This window comes from Papio anubis, chromosome 14, assembly GCF_008728515.1.
Source record: "Papio anubis isolate 15944 chromosome 14, Panubis1.0, whole genome shotgun sequence".
NCBI classification, from domain to species: Eukaryota; Metazoa; Chordata; class Mammalia; order Primates; family Cercopithecidae; genus Papio; species Papio anubis.
In genome coordinates, this window is record NC_044989.1 from 23,985,357 (window position 1) to 24,007,371 (window position 22,015).

Genomic DNA, 22,015 nt, shown 5'->3' on the forward strand with positions numbered 1-22,015 from the left:
TTCAAGTAATTCTCCAGCCTCAGCCTCCTGAGTAGCTGGGTCTATAGGCGCACATCACCATATGCCCGGCTAATTTTTGTTTGTTTGTTTGTTTTAGTAGAGCCAAGGTTTTACCATGTTGGCCAGGCTAGTCTTGAACTCCTAAGCTCAAGTGATTTGCTTCCCTCAGCCACCCAAAGTGTTGGGATTACAGGCCACTGCGTCCAGCCTGTTCCACAAATTTTGAGAATAAGGACCAGTTAGGAAGTGAAGGCCTAGCAAATTTACTGCAATGCACTTAGTAATTAAAACCATGGATCATAATATTGCAGGAAAACTCTACTCTATTAAAAGATCATGCTGCATCTCATATATTTACCCAAATCATTTAAATATTTATATTTTTAGAAGCCTAAGAAAAATATTTGCACAGCCATTTTAAACAAAGAAGGCATTAAGTAGTATATACATCATGGTCAACATTTGTCACCATTTTATAGCTAGCTTAAAAATGAACACAGAAGGAAGTCCCATAAATCAAGTTATGACTACAACTTCCTCAAATACAGAAATACTGCAAACAAATATAACATTTTTACTTCTTCAATTTTAAATCATAAGTAATGTTAACTCAAAATAAGCTATATGCCTGAAAACAAACTATCTACTTAACAGATATGCAGTAGCAAGGGCCTTTATTAGTTTTCTGTGGCTGAGACCATTTTAAAATGTGGGAGAAAACCCACTATTGCAAATAATGCATTTTCTAACTCTGCATAATAGCATGTGAATTACTAAAGATGGCTCTAACAACAGAAAAACCAATGAGGAATGGGATCCCATGGACACAAGGCCTCAATCAGTTGGGATCTAGGTCTAAAACTTACAAATCATCTGTCTAGAACCATTTGTTGGTCATCACGTATTCTGCGAATACAAAAGAATGCCAAATAGAGAGCAGTATGAAGAAGAAGAGGCGAGAACGAACCCCGGACCAACCAAAGCCTGCATGCCACTGCCCCCTGTGCCAGGCGCTTACCTCCCACCACCGTCGCCACCACCATGCCCAAGAGAAAGGGTGAAGGGGATGCCGAAGGAGATAAAGCCAAGGTGAAGAACGAACCACAGAGAAGATCCACGAGGTTGTCTGCTAAACCTGCTCCTCCAAAGCCAGAGCCCAAGCCTGAAAAGACCCCTGCAAAGAAGGGAGAGAAGGTACCCAAAGGGAAAAAGGGAAAAGCTGATGCTGGCAAGGAGGGGAATAACCTTGCAGAAAATGGAGATGCCAAAACAGACGGGGCACTGAAAGCTGAAAGTGTTGGAGATGCCAAGTGAAGTGTGTGCATTTTTTATAACTGTACTTCTGGTGACTGTACAGTTTGAAATACTATTTTTTATCAAGTTTATAAAAATGCAGAATTTTGTTTTACTTTTTTTTTTTTTTTTTTTTTGAGATGAATTCTCACTCTGTCGCCCAGGCTAGAGTGCAGTGGCGTGATCTTAGTTCACTGCAACCTCAGTCTCCTGAGTAGCTGGGATTACAGGCAGGCACCACCACGCCCGGCTAATTTTTGTATTTTTAGTAGAGATGGGGTTTCACCATGTTGGTCAGGCTTGTCTCGAACTCCTGACCTTGGGTGATCCACCTGCCTCAGCCTCCCAAAGTGCTGAGATTACAGGTGTGAGCCACTGTGCCTGGCCACATTTTTTTTTTTTTTTTGGTAGAGTTTTACTCTTGTTGCCCAAGCTGGAGTGCAATGGTACAATCTCAGCTCACTGCAACCTCCGCCTCCCAGGTTTAAGCAATTCTCCTGCCTCAGCCTCCCAAGTAGCTGGGATTACAGGTGCGTAACATCACACCCGGCTAATTTTTTGTATTTTTAGTAGAAATGGGGTTTCACTATGTTAGCCAGGATGGTCTTGAACTCCTGACTTCAGGTGATCCACCTGCCTCAGCCTACCAAATTTCTGGGATTACAGGCATGAGCCACTGCGCCCGGCCACAACTTTCAAACTCCCTTCTTCAGTAGACGACCAAAAATCAGAAAGCCACTCTAAAACCCAACAAAGTCTTCATCTGATGCTGTGAACAGGGAAAGTTTAGAGTGAGGGTTGACATTTCACATTTAGCATATTGTTTAACAACTTTTCACCAGTTGACCCTGACTTTCAGGAAGTGAAATGAAAATAGCAGAATTTATCTGAAGAACCAATGCTCTTTTGACGGATGCCATCTCAGTGGCATCACTGGAGAGTCCAGATTGCCTTACACACTGGTAACTAATGATTGGGGATCAGGTCCCAACAGATGTCTGGGTTTAAGGGAGTTAAGTCTCTGCTGAAAGATGGAAAGGGAGAAGAGGACATAAAAACAAATTTGTTTTCCATTCCACATGGTTTTACGTGCCAAGGTGGCCATGTGTGTTAAAGCCAGGGAATCCCTCCTCCCGGGAGCAAAGAGGAACTCTCTCAAAACTAGAAGGGAAAGGTGTTTTCCCCACATTCGTCCAGCTTCGGAGACATTCCATCAGTGACATATGGCCCTTCCCCCAAAAACAACAATGAAGTGTTCTGTGTGCTAACAACATAGCTTTTAAAAAAAAAAAAAAAAAAAAGAGAGAGAGAGAGAGAGAGATAGGGTGGGGGGGAAAGAAAGTTGTTGTATACTGTTAATGATTGTCTGCTAATGTCCTGCCTGAAATACCATGATTGTTTATGGAAAGTAGCTCTACTAAAGCTGGATACAGTTTTACTTGGAAAAAAAAAGAATGCCAAACAGCAGATCCTCAATAATCACAGGCATAATTCTGAAATAAAACCTGAGAATGAACCAAATATTAATAATATTACTGGCAATAAGGGCAAATCCCTTGGGTAAAGCTGAAGAGCTGAAGGTACTAGTATTACAGAATCTTTATCATCTGGTATGTGGAATTTAGCCACCCATGCATATAGGTACCATATTATATGTAACATTTATGTTGTATGTAAAATATGGGAGTATATTTTGTTGGAACCAATAAGCTTTTAAAACGTATTTCATATCTATTACATTTACATTCTCTCTGCCCCACTGTGGAATAATTACCTAATGCTTAACAATTCTACTAGTCTATTTGCAGAGTAGTACTTAAAGAATAATTATAATTATAATTGAAATTTTGAAAATGCAGCAGATACGAAAAACTTTTACATTTTTCAAAAAGCAATTAATAAATTAACATTTACTGTTTACCATTAATTCAATACACTTCTGTTGATCACAGTAGAGGTGCTGTGTCATGCTGAATGTTCACTGAGAATATAGTATGTTTCAGGTTCTGCAGAAGGAGCTTCAGACACTGAGAAGCTTGTAGACTTATCTACCAGGTGCCAGATACTGCTAGGCACCTTTGATAATACGGATACTCCTCTCACATATCCCTGCAAGGCAGATGATACTGTACTCATTTCACAGAAGAAACTGAAGAGATTAAATTACTTGCCCAAATTCAGTATGTCATGAAGCCAGAATGCAACCCCAAGTCTGTCTAATTCTAAAGCCCATGAACTTCCCATGGGCTTTGTCTGCCTCTTCCTCTCTTAAATGGAGATAATGCATCACAGGTTCCTGCAAACAGCAGGAGAACTTACTGTTAACACATTTGTCCAGGAGAAGAAAAACAAGCCAGAGATGACTCCCAACACACTGGACAGCATCAATCACATACATAAATTAGGGAGTGCTAATTGTTTCTTATCTCTTGGTATAACTCTCTGAAAGGAAGAAAAGGGTAACCAGCATATCCCCAGGTACATGACGGGTGCCTGTTTCAGGCAAGTGCAACTAAAGTCGGCATCCAACAAACACCCGTTTCTACTCTTCACAGGGGATGACATGTAGTGACGGGCAATTTTGGCAATGTGCAGTCATCATATATTTTGAATACTGTTAGTTACATACGGTTTTTAGAATATTCATATGATTTTGCTGCTCATTAAAAATTAATGGAGAACTGGCATTGTTACCTTTGTAGAAACCAATAAAACATATTGGGTAAATGGTAGGCATAAGGCAAAGAACACTGCTTCAATTTAATATAATTCAGATGCAATTTGGAGTAATTGCTAAACAGACAATGTAGAAAATATACTCACACTAAGACAGAAAAAAGTAGAAATGCTAGAACAAAAGCAGGAAATCCTGTTTTACAAAGGGTCAGTAAGACTCAGAAAAAGTCACAGCCATTGTAAGTGAAAAGTCGCTTAATTAAGGTTTAGGGGTTTTTTTGTTTTTTGAGATGGAGTCTCATTCTGTCACGCAGACTGGAGTGCAGTGGCACAATCTCGGCTCACTGCAACCTCCACTTCCTGGGTTCAAGCAATTCTCCGGCCTCAGCCTTCTAATTAGCTGGGACTACAAGCACACACCACCATGCCCGGCTAGTTTTTTTTTGTTGTTGTTTTTTGAGATGGAATCTCCCTCTGTCACCCAGGCTGGAGTGCAATGGCGTGATCTCGGTTCACTGCAACCTCCACCTCCCAGGTTCAAGCGATTTTCCTGCTTCAGCCTCCCGAGTAGCTGCGATTACAGACGCCCACCACCGCGCCCAGCTAATTTTTATATTTTTAGTAGAGGTGGGTTTCGCCATGTTGGCCAGGCTGGTTTCGAACTTCTGACCTCAGGTGATCTGCCTGCCTCGGCTTCCCAAAGTGTTGCAATTACAGGCATGAGCCACCATGCCCGGCCTAATTTTTGTATTTTTAGTAGAGATGGGGTTTCACCATCTTGATCAAACTCCAAACCCCTTGGCCCAGCCAAGGTTAAAGTTTTTGTTTGTTAAGAAGCACAGTTACAGAAAGAATTACAATTACCTTCCATGGCAACAGCACTCACGCAAACATGGTGAACATTCCTAAAACCCACAGGATTTTCTGTAATAAGTGTGGCAAGCACCAACCCCACGAAGTGACACAGTACAAGAAGGGCAAGGATTCTCTGTATGCTCATGGAAAGTGGTGTTATGACAGGAAGCAGAGCGGCTATGGTGGGCAAACTAAGCTGATTTTCCAAAAGAAGGCTAAAACTACAAAGAAGATTGTGCTAAGGCTTGAGTGCATTGAGCCCAACTGCAGATCTAAGAGAATGCTGGCTATTAAAAGATGCAAGCATTTTGAACTGGGAGGAGATAAGAAGAGAAAGAGCCAAGTAAACCAGTTCTAAGTGTCATCTTTTCTTTTATTATGAAGACAATAAAATCTTGAGTTTATGTTAAATAATAATAATAATTACAATTATCATTTAGTCCAAAACCCTCAATTTTCAAGATGGAAAAACTAAGAAACTTGTAAAAGATCACAAGTTAAGAGCAAAGGTCCCAGAAACTGTGTCTCTGATGTAAATGTCCAGTGCTCTGGTTTTTTAAGACAAAGCATCACTCTGCCATGCAGGCAGGAATGCAGAGGCATGATCTCAGCTCACTGCAACCTCTGCCACCTGGGCTTGAGCAATCTGCCCGTCTCAGCCTCCTGAGTAGCTAGGACTACAGGCATGTACCACCATGCTCGACTAATTTTTAAATTTTTTGGTAGAGATGTGGCCTCACTACATTTCCCAGGCTGGTCTCCAACTCCTGCGCTCAAGCGAACCTCCCACCTTGGCCTCCCAAAGTGCTGGGATTACAAGCAAAAGCCACTGCACCCAGCCTTCCAGTGCTGTTTTTTCTTTTCTTTTTTTGGAGACAGAGTCTCACTCTATCCCCCAGGCTGGAGTGCAGCACGCGATCTTGGCTCACTGCAACCTCCGCCTCCCAGGTTCAAGTGATTCTCATGCCTGAGCCTCCCGAGTAGCTGGGATTACAGGTGCCCACCACCATGCCTGGCTAATTCTTGTGTTTTTAGTAGAAATGGGGTTTCGCCATGTTGGCCAGGCTGGTCTTGAACTCCTGACCTCAGGTGATCCGCCCACCTCAGCCTTTCAAAGTGCTGGGATTACAGGTGTGAGCCACCATGCCCAGCCCAGTGCTCTGTTTTTAAGTTTCCCAACTTGCCCACTCATATCACCTGGGATACTTACTAATTGTACAGTATGAATAGAACCTAAATAAATGTTCTTGCCTTGAGACCCTTCCACACAGCTAGTAGTTTTTTCTTAAAGCTCTAATTGATGCCCCTGCCCCTTTCCTTAGAATATGCTTAGAAAATCTTCCACTGATTACAAGTTAAAGTCCAAACTTCTAGTGTAAAATACGGCCCTCTTCAGTATCTCACTCTACCACATTCTCCAGGTACTTTCCATTTCCATATGTCCTAAGTATATCAACCTTTTTTGAAACAGTAACTTTTGTTCTCTCCTCTACTTCATGAAGAGTTGCTCCCTTTGTCATGGTCATCACTTTCTTCTCCTTCTTTGATTCCCAATTCAAATGTCATCTTGTCTTTGAAAGACTTCTATCCTCCCAAGTAATCACTATCTCCTCTGTGTGTCCATACACTTGTTTACACCGCAATAATCTCATTTATTACACTATTTTAATTTCATGATTGCCTGTTTCACATGTCCTGGGGAGAGACCACTTTAATTTACCTCCGTATGCCTGGTTTCTAAATCAGATCTTCCAAAGAAAACACTCGATAAATATTTGCTGAACAAATGAATTGGGTAAATAATACAGTTAAGATACCAAAAAAGATGTGAATAAAGCAAGCAGGAAGAGGCAACGATAAATGAATATACAGAAAAGAAACCAGCAGGAAGCAGAACAGGCTCCAACCTACTTCCATTAAACCCTGCAGAAATCAGAGTTGTGCAACATGGCTCTCCTGTAACTTGGCTTTTCTTTCTTTTGAGTATACTTTTAAAGAAAGGTTTATTTCCATTGAATTCTGAAGGTTTTTTATTGAGAGTGAGGAAGAAGGCTCAGGTTTTTTAATTACTTCGTGATTCAATATTTTGAATCATTTTGATTAAATAAATTTGACTAATGGTTTGACATTCAAAAGCACAATCATCAATCATCAAGTTCCTGCAGGGGTGTGTGTGTGTCTATACGTATATATGTGGGTATAGATATCTTTTTTTTTTTTTTTTGAGACAGATTCTCGCTCTATTACCCAGGCTGAAGTTCAGTGGCATGATCTCGGCTCACTGCAACCTCAGTCTCCTGGGTTCAAGTGATTCTCCTGCCTCAGCCTCCCAAGTAGCTGGGATTACAGGCGCGCACTACCATGCCCGGCTAATTTTTTGTATTTTTAGTAGAGACGGGGTTTCACCATGTTGGCCAGGCTGGTCTTGAACTCCTGACCTCGTGATCAGCCCACCTCAACCTCTTAAAGTGCTGGGATTACAGGTGTGAGCCACCGTGCCTGGCCTTTTTTTTTTTTTGAGACATGGCCTTGCTACATTACCCAGGCTAGACTCAAACTCCTGATCTCCAGAGAGCCTCCTGCCACCTCAGCCTCTCGAGTAGCCAGGACTACAAGTGTGCACCACTGTGCCCAGCTTCCTGCAGGTATATTTTATAAAACTTTCTCTAGGGTGTCTGCCACTCCCAGCATGTGCTAGGTACACACAGCCATCGTCCAAACTATACTTGCTGATCAGCTGAGAAAAATGTTCCTGTCTCATTCAGTTCCCAAGGAGATCAAGGTCAGTTTTATATTAATGTAAACCAAAAATAAAATTCTAAGGCCCCCTAACCATCTGAATGGACTTCCTTCTCATCCAGGGCACTGTTAAAATTTAACCTGAGGCTGGTTCAGGCCATGATGGGAAGTGGGGTTCAGACATACTCATTAAATCTCACTGGCATTAACATCAACACAGATAGTCTGATACGAAGCATTTACAATCTATCCTCTCAGAAGCCTGCCACCCAGAGGCTTCATCTGCATGATAAAACTTTAGTCTTTATAACCTCTTACCATCATAACCCAGTCTTTTCCTTTCTACTGATCCCAGACCTTTAGATAAACTCAACCGATTGTCAACCAGAAAATTTTTAAATCTACCTATAAACTGAAAGGCCACCCTCCCCTTCGAGTTGTCCCACCTTTCTGGATGGAACCAATGAATTTCTTAAATGTATTTGATTGAAGTCTCTTGTCTCCCTAAAATGTATAAAACCAGCTGTACCCCAACCACCAGGGCACATGTTCTCAGGACTTCCTAAAGGCTGTGTCACGGGCCGTGGTCACTCATATTTGGCTCAGAATAAATCTCTTCAAATATTTTAGAGAGTTTGGTTCTTTTCATCAACATGAGAAGAGCCTGAGCAAAATTACCTGCTAGTTTATAGTTTCTGCAGTAAGACGAAATTTACAGAATACATATATTCCCCACATGAGCATTCATTCATTCTTTCATTCTACCATTCATTTATTCATCAAACATGAATGGTCATTATAATAAAGGGATTTGGCCAGGTGCAGTGGCTCACACCTGTAATCCCAACAACTCAAGAGACTAAGGCAGGAGGATTGATGAGGCCAGGAGTTCAAGACCAGCCCAGACAACACAGCAAGACCCCATCCCTACAAAAATAATAATAAATAATAAAGGGATTTGGGGAATGCCAAGAGAACCCAGAGAATAGAACAAACACTACTTGAGAGAAATCAAAGTAAGGTACATGTAATCACGGAGGTAACATTTGTGTAAGAATTATCTGAGGTCGGTGGCAAACTGAATGAACTCCAAGTGTCCTTGGAGTGAATGACATTGCATAGTGTGCGGATAGACTCTGTTATAAAGAAAGGAAGTTTCTGAACCTAAGAGAAGGACTAGTTAAAAGGAGGAAAGCACAAGAGCCAGTGTAACACTAAAACCACTCCTACTCCTATTCAAAAACTGTGTGATTTGAGAGTGATGTAATTTCAAAGAAGTCACTTCATCTTAAGAGGTGCAAGAGGCCAGGTGTGGTAGCTCACACCTGTAATCCCAGCACTTTAGGAGACCAAGGCAGGCAGATCGTTTGAGTCCTGGGTAATACAAGGAAACACCATCTCTACAAAAAATACAAAAATTAGCCGGGTGTGGTGATGTGTGCCTGTAGTCCCAGCTACTCATGAAGCTGAGGTGGGAGGGTCACTTGACCTTGGAAGGCGAAGGTTGCAGTGACCTGAGATTGTGCCACTGCACTCCAGCCTGAGCGACAGAATGAGACTCTGTCTCAAAAAAAAAAAAAAAAAAAAGAGAGTTAAACCTTTAGAAACCCAGTAGTCTTCAAATTACGCTCCTTGGAGTTCTAAAAGTTTCAAGGCGGTACAATAGAGGTGGGGTAGGGAGGAAAGGGGGAAGGTTGGAATGGACACCAACTTCAATGAGAGTGGCTCTGTTTTTGTGTTTTACATATTGAGGCTTCTCCATAAGATTTCATCTGATTTTTTTTTTTTTAAGAGATAAATGACAACATACTGAACTCCATCCTCTTCATTTCAGAAACAACTAAATAGGTCAGGTGTGGTTCACGGCTCATACCTGCAATCCCAGCACTTTGGGAGGCCACAGTGGGAGGATCACTTGAGCCCAGGAGCTCAAGACTAGCCTGGGCAACACAGGGAGACTCTTTCTCTACAAGAAATTAAAAACTTAGTTGGGCATAGAACTGTAGTTCTAGCTACTCAGGAGGCTGAGGTGAAAGGATCATTTGAGCCCAGGAGTTCAAAGTTACAATGATCTATATTATCACGCCACTGCACTCCAGCTTGGGTAACAAAGTGAGACAGTGTCTCTAAGATAAATTAATGTAAAAAAACAAATAGAAGCCAAAGAGATTAAGTAACCAAGATCACACAATTTAAGAAAAACAGTAAGCCATGCTATTGATTTTGGACATTGCTGTGCAAGTCATGGAGAGCCAGTATTTAAAACACAGTATAAAGGTAAGTGTACTTGGCAGGGCACGGTGGCTCACGCCTGTAATCCCAGCACTTTGGGAGACCGAGGTGGTGGATTACCTGAGGTCAGGAGTTTGAGACCAGCCTGGCCAAGATGGTGTAACCCCATCTCTACTAAAAATACAAAAATTAGCCGGGCATGGTGGCGCACACTTGTAGTCCCAGCTACTTGGAAGGCTGAGGCAGGAGAATCGCTTGAACCCAGGAGGTGGAGGTTGCCGTGAGCTGAGATCACGCCACTGCACTCCAGCCTGGGTGACAGAATGAAACCCCATTCAAAAAAAAAAAAAAGTTGAATGTACTTGTTTACCCAGCATCAAGAAAAAGAAAGTCAAAATTGTCGCCGTCCCCCAAGTCTCCTTATGCTCCCTTCCAGCCTCTGTCCCACCAGTGAAACATGATCCCCACTTCGAATACCATAGATTCGTTCTGTCTGTTAAGGTACTTTATATGAATGAAATTATGTAGTCCATTGTGTCTCTTTTGTTCAGCATTTGTTCTATAAGTTGTGTCATTATAGATCCTGTGTTCTCAAAAAAGAAAAAAAACACACACACATATAGTATATATTCTAGTTAGAGACCCAGATTTGGTAGTTATCAGAGATTAGGAATACTTGTAATGTCAGTGAATTACATTATCCAGGGAAAGTACATATAAAAAAAATACATAAGACTGGTCTTTTAAAAGGAGAGGAAGACAACTCTGATAAGCAGTATAGGAACAAACTGGATTTTTGAGTCTTGAGACAAACATACCAATTATGAAGTGACTAGCATAGTCCAGGCAGTGAGAACTTGAACTTCAGCAATGGAGAAGAGGTATTTCAAAGGTACAATAGACAGGATTTTCTGATGAGCTAAATGTGGAAGATGAAAGAGGAGCATCACAGATGGGTTTCTATCTTGGGTGACTGTAGAGCAGTAATATTAATCAACACAGAAGCTCTAAGAAAGTAGGAATCTAGACATTAGATTTGGGGGATGAACAACAAAATGTTCAATTTTGAGCATACCTAATCTGATCCACCTACAAAGACATCTAGATGGAAGCGTTCAAGAGATAGTGAACACTCTATCTAGAAACTCAGATTTCGTAGTCATTAGGGATTGGGAGTGGTTGTAATCATGTGGGTGAATGACACTATCCAGAGAAACAATGTATAAGAAAAAAGAGACAAGATTAGTCAGAAACAGAAGTTCAGAAACAGGAGAAATCAGGATACAGAGTTAAGAGTTTCAAGGAGAAAATGGAATTGACACAGAAGACTCAGCTATTAGAGTTGGCAATCTGGAGTGAGTGTAGTTCTAGTACAGTGATGGCCGTAAAAGCCAAACTGAAGCAAATTAGGCAATAAATGTTCAAAATAAGGGGAAGAGCCTGGGCCTAGTGGCTCACACCTATTATCCAAGCACTTCGGGTGGCCAAGGCAGGCAGATCGCATGAAGTCAGGAGACCAGTCTCGTGGTCAACATGGTGAAACCCTGTCTCTACTAAAAATACAAAAATGAGCCGGGCATGGTGGTGAGTGCCTGTGAGGCGGGAGAATAGCTTAAACCCAGGAGATGGAGGTTGCAGGGAGCCAAGATCGCACCACTGCCCTCCAGCCTGGGCGACAGAGCAAGATTTCCTCTCAAAAAATACATAGGAAAAAAGGTAAGATTTAAGAAAGGGAGGCAGAGTTATCATAAGGCTTTGGTTTTTAGGTGACAGAACAAAACTATTTTTAGAAAAAAAAAAAAAAAAAAGAAATAAAGATTGAATTTACAAAGAGGAGAAGGAAAAGAAGTTACCTAATGGAAGTTAGGGCCCGAAAAAGTAGTACTAGACAGCTCTAGAACACCAAGTTAGAACCTGGGACAGATACTTCTGTCTCTGAGAAAGAAGTTCAGGAACAGCAGTAAGAACGAACACACACACACGTAAGTTTAGAAGCAGAAGAAAGAGCAGTTGGGAAAGTACAGATTTTTTTCTACCATTTTTCTTTTCTTTTATAGATACATATCTTTTAGAGACAGTCAATGTTGCCCCGGCTGGAGTGCAGTGGCATAATCATGGCGCACTGCAGCCTCGACCTCCCAGGCTCACGTGATTCTCCCACCTCAGCTTTTCAAGTGGCTGGGACCACAAGAGTGCGCTGCCAAGTTCAGCTAATTTTTAAAATTTTTTATAGAGGTGCGGTCTCCCTATGTTGCCCAAGCTGGTCTCAAACTCCTAAGCTCAAGAGATCCTCCCACCTCAGCCTCCCAATGCAAGCTTTCTTTGTCTCTCTTCTTTAGGCTCAGGTAACAGCCCAAAGGGCAGGGCTAAAGACAGACTCCTTGATCTCACAGGCCCTCAAGAGTCTAAGCACAAATTTCTCTCCTCTTCAAGCCAAAAAAGAGAAAGACACATGCAAATCAGTTCCCATGACTCAACCAGTTATGTGCATATCAGCTTGCATTCAAATTAGCTTAGGCCCTACACATCAAAACATTTGTTAAAATGAATGAATATGAAGGAAAACATTCTAGGCAGAGGTTACTCTGCAAAAGCAGAGTAACTAGTGTGGTCTGGAAAAATAAATTACTTATTCACATGTAATAGTGAAGGGCTGGCCTGGCACAGTGGCTCATGCCTGTAATCCTAGCACTTGGGAGGCCGAGGCGGTGGATCACCTTGAGGTCAGGAGTTCAAGACCAGCCTGGACAACATGGCGAAATCCCTCTCTACCAAAAATACAAAAAATTAGCCAGGCGAGGTGGCATGCGCCTGTGGTCCCAACTACTCAGGAGGCTGAGGAGGGAGGACTGCTTGAGTCTGTAAGGTAGAGGTTGCAGTGAGTCAAGATCGTGCCACTGTACTCCAGCCTGAATAACAGAGTGAGACTCTATCTCAAAAAAAAAAAAAAAAAAAAAAAAAGAATAGTGAAAGGCTAATAACAATGCAAGGAACCATAACAGATACAAAAATAAGTACTACATCAACGCCTAGCTGATACAAATGTCAATTAGCACAAGATCCTTAAAACAATCGGAAAAATTAAACATTTATTTATATATATATATATATATAAAAAAAATAGTGAAAGTCCATTACCAAGAAAACAATCATTAGCAGTTTTGAATAGATTGTTCCAGATATTTCCTATTTATGTACTAGCAAATATCACTTTTACAAAAATGAAGTCATACTTCATTGTTCTGCTTTTTTCATGTTACCAATTTTTCACAGTAAATAAGTAATCTTCTATTTTTCCAGACCATACTAGTTACTCTGCTTTTGCTCATACTGTAACCTCTGTCTAGAATATTTCCCTTCACATTCATTCATTTTAACAAATGTTACAATTAATGCTACAATAAACATTCTTCATACATGTGTGTACATACAGGTCTGTGGACAGATGTGTGTTTCCAAAGATAAATTCTATAAGTGGAAGTAGCAGGTTAGAGAGTATGAACATTCTAATTTTAATAGATAATACCAAACAGCCCCCTAAATTGAACTTTACCTATAAAGTCTCTCAATACAGGCTGATAGCATAACACCAATAAGATGGGGTTTAGAGACACAACCCTCTAACTCTGACTTAATTCAAAAGACATCTTAGAGTACCTATACCAGTAATATACTGCATTTCCACTAAGCAATTTTCCACAAACATTATTTCCCTTAACTAAGCTTTCTTCTCCAAACACATGTAATTTATAAGCACATGCTCCACAAAAATCTCAAACATGAAAAACTTACTAAGCAGACTCCACAGACAGGGGAAGAGGGGTGAATGTGAAGACCCAGTCCTGATTACCACAGTTAACAGTTTGGTATTTGTTTTTCCAGATTTATCTGATGCATATATAAACAAACATGTTATTTTCAAACCCAAATAAAATTATGATAGTCAATTAATATTCTATTAATTTCATTGCACATATTATGGATATCCTTCCATAGCAATATATAACACATCAATCATATCCTTTTAAATAGGTGTACAGCATTTTATTACAGGATGTACCAGAAATTAAGCTATCTCCCATTGGTGGACATTAAGACGGTTCCCAATTTTTTGCTTAACAAACCATACTACTTTGAACATCCTCATAGATACACTGAGTATTTAGGTAGGACAATACTTCTAGAAGTAGAATTAATGGGTATCAAGTTGCTTTCCAAAATTATTAATAGTACCATTTTATATTCCCACTGGTATGTAAACATACTTGTTTCTGTATAATCTTGCCAATATTTGATATAAACAATTATTTTATATATTGCCAACCTGAGAGGCAAATTTTTTCTAAATTTTCATTTCTCTGATCATTAGGGAACTCGGCATCTTTCATATATCTATCATGTATATTTCTCCTATGAATTGCCTATTCATTTATTTTGTCCATTTTCTATAGCACGCTGCTCAATGGAAATACAACACAAACTACATAATGTAATTTTAAATGTTCTAGTAGCCACATGTTATAAAGTAAAATTAGGCCAGGCGCAGTGGCTTATGCCTTTCCCAGCACTTTGGGACACTGAGGCAGGTGGATCATCTGAGGTCAGGAGTTTGAGACCAGCCTGTCCAACATGGTAAAACTCCGTCTCTACTAAAAATATAAAAATTAGCTGGGTGTAGTGGCGGGCACCTGTAATCTCAGTTATGCAGGAAGCTGAGGCAAGAGAATCGCTTGAACCTAAGAGGCAGAGGTTGCAGTGAGCCTAGACTGCATCAGTGCACTCCAGTTTGGATAACAGAGTGAGACTCTGTTTCAAAAAAATACATAAAAAGTAAAAATAAACAGGTAAAATCTGTGTTAATATATTTTAATTAGTTCGTATCTAAATATTATCATCTCAACATATGATCAGTATAAAAATTCTTAAGGCATTTTACATTTTTGTACTAAGTCTTCAAACTCCAGCTTTTACACTTATTATACACTTGGAGTACTTCTCAATATAGAACTAGCCACATTTCATGTGCTGATTAACCGCATGTTGCTAGAGGCTACTGTATGGGATAATGTGGGTCTATAGGATCTTTATATGTCAGAGCTCAGATTTCCCCAATTTCAGCCTTTTTTTCCCCTATATTTTTATTTTTACTGTACAAATAATTTAAAAGCAAAGGCTTCAAATAATGTAAAATTATGAAGAACAAAACATGACAGTCTTTATTACCTCACAGTACCATCTCCAAGCTAACCGTATCAGCCACTGAAGTACATTCTCACAGCCTATTTTTACATATTATATAAATGCATATATATCCATATGTATTTTACATTGTCTTAACCTTCTTCTAAGATAATACCCATCAGAAATACCATATTCAACTCTACATAATATTCAACAGGATGGATAGATCAAAATTTGTTTTTTAATAGACACGTAATACATTTATATCTCATTGTAAAAACTTAAAACATACAAATAAAGTCAATTTCTTTTGACCACCCTTCCCCATAAGTCTCTTAAATTACCCAATGTTGTTAACAACATGACCTGTATCCATGGATCTTTTTCTATGTATTACAATAATAGATATTATATTAATAGTAAGCTTTTACCTGTAACATATGCTACAAATGCTTTTAATCTAACTTGTTTGTCTTTTAATTTTAGGGCATCTTTCATTATACCAATTTAAATTTATCTTTCCTTTATGACTTGCCATACAAAGTCATAAAGTGAGTGAGTGTCTTGTCATACAAAGAAAGGCCTGTCTCATACCAAGTCTTATACCAGAAAATTGTCCTATATTTTATTCTAGTACCTCTATGATTTAGGGGTTTTATGTACATATTTCATCTACGTGGATTTTATTTTGGAGTGAAGAAATGGATATGAGTCCGAATTGTTTGCACTACCCTTCTACTACCACCACTTGCAATGTCTAGCAGTGTCTACCCTTCTTATCTCTATGACCCCTAAGACTATATCCCAGCCCATAAAGATGGAAAGGCAGAAGGCTACGTAGAGTATAGCACAGAAAGGAGGGTGGGGATTAACTGCAGAGAGGAAAAACTTGACAAACACTACTTCAGCCAGGTGGTCAAGGTCAACATCAACAGTCATAAACCATGCAGACAGTATGTGCTCTTGATAAGATGAAAGTATCATTTTGCCTTTGTGATCTTTCTCCTAAGAATTCATTAACTTAGTCCAAGCATGACAAATCATCAAATTCCAATATACCCACAATATATTTATATATCTTCTATAATATCTGTCCAGTAACCTCTCAAAACTGTCAAAGTCATCAAAAACAAGGAAAGTCTAAGGAACAGTCACAACCAAGAGGAGTCTAAGGAGTCATGACAGCTAAATGGATTGTGGTAACCCGGAACAGAACAAGGACATTAAGTAAAAACTAAGGAAACTGAAATACTGCATAGACTTCAGTTAATAATACAATCAATATTGGTTCATTATTTCTAACAAACATACCATGCTAAGATATTAATAATAGGGGAAACCATGCGTGGGATGCATGAAGGGATATATATGGGAACTTTGTTCTATTTGCTCCATTTTTCTCTAAATTTAAAACTGTTTAAAAAACAATTAAGCCTATCAATTTTTTTTTTTTTTTTTTTTTTGAGACGAGTCTCACTCTGTCGCCCAGGCTGGAGTGCGGTGGCCGGATCTCAGCTCACTGCAAGCTCCGCCTCCCGGGTTTAGGCCATTCTCCTGTCTCAGCCTCCCGAGTAGCTGGGACTACAGGCGCCCGCCACCACACCCGGCTAGTTTCTTGCATTTTTTTAGTAGAGACGGGATTTCACCATGTTAGCCAGGATGGTCTCGATCTCCTGACCTCGTGATCCGCCCGTCTCGGCCTCCCAAAGTGCTGGGATTACAGGCTTGAGCCACCGCGCCCAGCCCTATCAATTTTATAAAAAGCAAATACCTCAGAAGTAGAAGAGTATAGGTAAACATGTGCCTCTAATTTTGACCACATTCATTAAAAACAAAATACCCACTGGATCCATATAGAAATTTATCTTTTTTTTTTTTTTTTTTTGAGACACAGTCTGGCTCTGTCACCTAGGCTGGAATGCAGTGGCACAATTTTGGCTCACTGCAACCCCCACCTCCTGGTTTCAAGTGATTCGCCTGCCTCAGCCTCCCGAGTAGCTGCTACTACAGGCACCCGCCGCCACGCCCGGCTAATTTTTTTTGTATTAGTAGAGATGAGGTTTCACCATATTGGCCAGGCTGGTCTTGAACTCCTGACCTTGTGATCTGCCCACCTTGGCCTCCCAAAGTGCTGGGATTACAGGCATGAGCCACCGCAACCTGCAGAAATTTATCTTAAGAAAAAAATCTAAAGAAGGAAAATAGATTGCAAGGATGCACAGTACAGTTTTACCAATATTAGAAAAAATACAAATAAGCTAATTTATCCAAAAATAGAGAAAGAAGCAAAAAATTAAAGTTATATTCACTCGGAATATTATTTACCTATTACAAATGATAATTTCAAGGCTATAGGAGACAGGAAATGTTTATCATATAACGCAAATTTTTTTTTAAAAAATACAAATTGTAGGCCAGGCGCTATGGCTCACACCTGTAATCCCAGTACTTTGGGAGGCCGAAGCAGGTGGATCACCTGAGGTCGGGAGTTTGAGACCAGCCTGACCAACATGGAGAAACCCCATTCCTACCGAAAATACAAAATTAGCCGGGCGTGGTGGTGCATGCCTGTAATCCCAGCTACTCGGTAGGCTGAGGCAGGAAAATCGCTTGAACCCGGGAATTGCAGGTTGAGGTGAGCCAAGATCGCGCCATTGCACTCCACCCCAGGTAATAAGAGCGAAACTCCATCTCAAAAAAAAAAAAAAAAAAAAAATTGTAGAATATGAATGCAAATTTGGGTATTCCTTTTTTTTTAAATCTTACATGAACCACATATACCAAAATGTTAAGTGATTAAAAACAGACAAGGCTAAACACGGAGGCTAATGCTTGTAATCCTAGCGCTTTTGGGAGGCCAACACAGGAGGATCATTTGAGGCCAGGAGTTCAAGACCAGCCTAGGAACGTAGTGAGACCCCATCTCTACCAATAATTTTAAAATTAGCTGGGTGTGGTGGGTGGTGTGCATCTACAGTCCTAACTACTCAGGAGACTGAGGTGGGAGGATCACTGGAACCCAAGAGTTCGAGATTACAGTGAGCTATGAACATGAGACTGAACTCCAGCTGGACAACAGTGAGACCCTGTATCTATAAAAATAAATAAAAAGTAAAAATAAAAAACAAATACTAAGATCTTAGTAAAGATCTTACTCTTCAGTAAAGAGAAGTCTATGGTAAACTTACAACTAGTTTTTCAAATACTATGTTTTGTTTTTTTTTCTTTTTTGCAACAGAGTTTCACTCTATTGCCCAGGCTGGAGTGCAGTGGTGCAATATTGGCTCACTGCAACCTCCGCCTCCTGGGTTCAAGTGATTATTCTGCCGCAGCCTCCCAAGTAGGTGGGAGGTGCCCACCACCACGCCTGACTAATTTTTTGTACTTTTAGTAGAGACATTTAAGTAGAGACAAGGTTTCACCATGTTGGCCAGGCTGGTCTCGAACTCCTGACCTCAAGTGACCCGCCCGCCTCAGCCTCCCAAAGTGCTAGGATTACAGGCATGAGCCACAGCACCCAGCAGCCCTTGTCTATTTTTCAGTCTATTATAAATGATAATAAATAACAAGTCTCTTTTACTAAAAGCATTTAACTGAAATTACCATTTCATCTCAAATCCAGTCATGCTACATCTTGTGCTAAAAACTACAGAGCAAAAGTACACTACAACAAACACACCCTACTGCAGGGGCAGAAAGAGCCTGGCATCTAAGCCGATGCCACACCCCATAAGGGTCTGCATGTGAATAACTTTTATCTGTGATTGGCAGTTTCAGATCTCAACCAAAAGGCTAACAGAACAAAAGAGTAAAGAAATTCCAAGTAGCAGCTAATGGGCAGAAAAGCATTTGTCCATTTTCCTATGCTATCAAGCCAATTAAATTTTTTTTAAATTACCAATATACTTCAATTACTACAAATAAAGCATACTATCGCTGCGCAAAAATAGCACTTTTGAATATAACATCAAAAGAAACATCCAAGAAAGCAAACATAAAATAATAATAAATGTGGGCCGGTTGCAGTGGCTCACACCTGTAATCCCAGCACTCTTGGAGGCCAAGGCAGGATGACAGCTTGAGCTCAGGAGTTTGAGACCAGTCTGAGCAACATAGTGAGACTCTGTCCCTACAACAACAATCATCATCATCATCATCATCATCATCATCATCAACATGCAATGAGGATTTGTTTAAAGCAAACTCCAAAATCTAACAGGGAAAAAAATTACCAAGAAAAAATAAAATAGAGATATTGTAACACAGAATTTGTTACACTAAAACCAAGAGCATACCCAGAAAACATCCTTCACTCACACCACCACCTAACCAAAGCAAGGTCTCACTTCTCCCAAAGATTTCAAACCACAAATTTACAAATTCTTTTCATCAACCTGAATTCTTTAATTTGGATGGTTATGGACTTTTTTTTTTTTTTAAATCTGATAAAACCTATGGTTGTTCTCCCTGGAAAAACACAAATGTACAAAGTCTGGCACATCATTCCGAAGGTTTCACACCTCCAAAGCCAACTGTAGACTTTCAGACAATTCATGTATTCCATAGCTTAAATGTTTAATAACATACACAAACCCTCATTCTTAAAAAAAGATAATAAGTGGGAAAGACCCTTCCAATTATGTAATCCACTCATTCCCAAACTATTTTTTTAAAGGAATAAAAGAATGGCTACTCCATAGGCAGAGCAGCAGCCTCACTCCCAAACTATTCTAACCATCACCCACCTAAGTAGGACAAGAGATCTAACCTTCCTACCTCCTCCCATTTTCTAGTACACAAATAACTCCCTAATGAAGAATTGTAGCAATGTAACAAGCACACAAGAGCAAAACGGTCCACAAAAATTTAAATGTAACATTAATTCTACAATTATATTCATCCAAAAATAACAGCAATTGGAACCACAGCCAATTTGAGACAACACCACTGATGCAGTGAAAATAATATCTTCTGAGTGTGGGCATGTATAGGATTAATTTTCTAGTGCTGCCAAAGCATGGTATAGCTGGCAGATTTCTTAGAAGAAAACTAAACTAGAGCCCTCAGTAAGTTCTAGAAGCCGGCTAATTTTAGTTTGTGAATACTAAACTTCAGTAATCCTTAGTAACTCAGATTATTGGTAGGCAGCCTATTCTAATACATAAATATCAGAGGTTATGGGAATGGAATAACAACAACCCCTGAGAAATGAGGGACAACTTGTTTTTCTGGTTCATTATCCATTAGGAAAAGCTTCTGATCTAGTGTGTGTCTTGGACAATACTGAGCAAGCACGAATCTAAGCCAATAATTTTCAACAATTTTTCCACTGTGATTCTGAGTAATGGCTTACCAACAGCATAAAATGAACCTCCTAAACTGGAACCCACATACCTCACTAGAGAGGAATATAAAATAGATCAACTGCTTCGGAAAACAATATAGAATTTCCTCAAAATGTTAAACATAGGTTACCATGTAAGTCAGCAATTCCACCCCTAAGTATGAGCCCAAAATAAATAAAAATGTGTCTCAAAACCTGTATACAAATGCTCACAGCAGCATTATTCATAATAGCCAAAAAGTGGAAACAACCAAGTGGAAGCAAATGTCCATCAAATACAGATGAATGAATAAACAAAATGTGCTATATCCATATCATCCATAAATTATTATTTGGCCATAAAAAGGAATGAAGTATTGATCCATGCGATAACATTGATGAATCTTGAAAACACTATGGTAAGTAAAAGAAGTGAGTCGCAAAAGACCATATATTGTATAATTCCATTTATATGAAATGTCTAAGATAAGCAATTACATAGACACAGAAAGTAGACTAGTGGCTACCTAGAGCTAGGGGTGTTGGAGATGGAAAGTGACTGCCATTGGATATAGGAGGTTCTTTTAAGAACGATGAAAATGTTCTAAAATTAGATAGTGATACTGGTTGTGCAAGTCTGTGAATATACTAAAAAACACTGAACTATGAACTTTAAAAGGGTGAATTTTGTAATATATATCTTAATAAAGCTGTTTTTTATCTATTCAAATGACACACAAGGTGTTTTAGGCTCTACCTTCTGCCTACCTTTCCAGGTATTTCAACCTTCCCACCTCCACCTCCATTTGATCTTATTCCCATGCCCCCTCTCTTTGCACCTGTGGAACCACCTACCTTCTGAGCGACACTTCCACTAATGATAGCTTCCTTTGCCACAGTCCCATTTCGTCTCATATTATCTCATTAAACTACATACCAGCTAGTATTGTTATTTTTATTTTCATGCCTGCCCCACTTCTATTAGACTGTGAGCTCCTGAATGGCTCTTTAACTTCAAATACCTAGTGCCCAGCAGTCAGCCACGTGGTAGGCACTAAAATATTCTTTAATAAGCACAGGTTAGCATCCTTTCAACTGCACAGAAGACAAACAAACCGAGGAACTTGAGTTTGAATCCCAGTGCAAGTACTTCCTAGCTCTGTGGACTTCCACATGACATAGGTTCAATTTCCTAACCAAGTAATGTGGATACAGTAGATCCCCTTATCTGTAGTTTCACTTTCTGAAGTTTCAGGTACCTGTGGTTGACCACGGTCTGAAAATATAAAGTGGATAATTCCAGAAATAAACACTTCATAAATTTTTAATTGTGCACCATCCTGAGTAGCATGGTAAAATCTTGCATTGCCCTCCTCTGTCCCAACCAGGACGAAAATCATCCCTTTGTTCAGGGTGTATCCACTGTGTCTATGCTGCCTGCCTGTTAGTCACTTAGCAGCTGTCTCAGTTATCAGATTGACTGTCACAGTATCACAGTGCTTGTGTTCAAGTAACCCTTATTTGATTAATAATGACCCCAAAGTGCAAGAGTAGTGAGGCTGGCAATTCAGATATGCCAAGGAGAAGTGACTTCCTTTAAGTGAAAAGGTGAAAGTCTTCAACTTAATACGGAAAGGAAAAAATTATATGCTGAGGTTGCTAAGATCTACAGTAAGAACAAGTCTTATATCTGTGAAATTGTTAACAGTATATTGT

At 39.8% G+C, this 22,015-nt stretch overlaps 2 protein-coding genes and 1 pseudogene across 13 annotated transcripts in view; 2 read left to right on the forward strand and 1 right to left on the reverse strand.

The window, feature by feature from the left end:
* ITSN2 (intersectin 2) overlaps positions 1–22,015 on the reverse strand; it is a 154,756-nt gene that overhangs the window by 123,615 nt on the left and 9,126 nt on the right. Inside the window, exon 1 of one of the 12 annotated variants that reach the window (XM_031654975.1) lies at positions 10,614–11,394. The exons of the other annotated variants lie outside the window; for them this stretch is intronic. The gene's annotated coding sequence lies outside the window, so the exon portion shown is untranslated. Of the gene's footprint in view, positions 1–10,613; positions 11,395–22,015 lie in introns of those variants that run through there. 12 annotated transcript variants of the gene reach the window in all.
* On the forward strand, positions 878–1,410 carry LOC108581582 (annotated as a pseudogene).
* Positions 4,862–5,182, forward strand: LOC101005433 (60S ribosomal protein L36a-like). The gene has a single exon (XM_009183788.4). It carries the CDS (start codon positions 4,862–4,864, stop codon positions 5,180–5,182), a length of 321 nt encoding a protein of 106 aa, XP_009182052.1.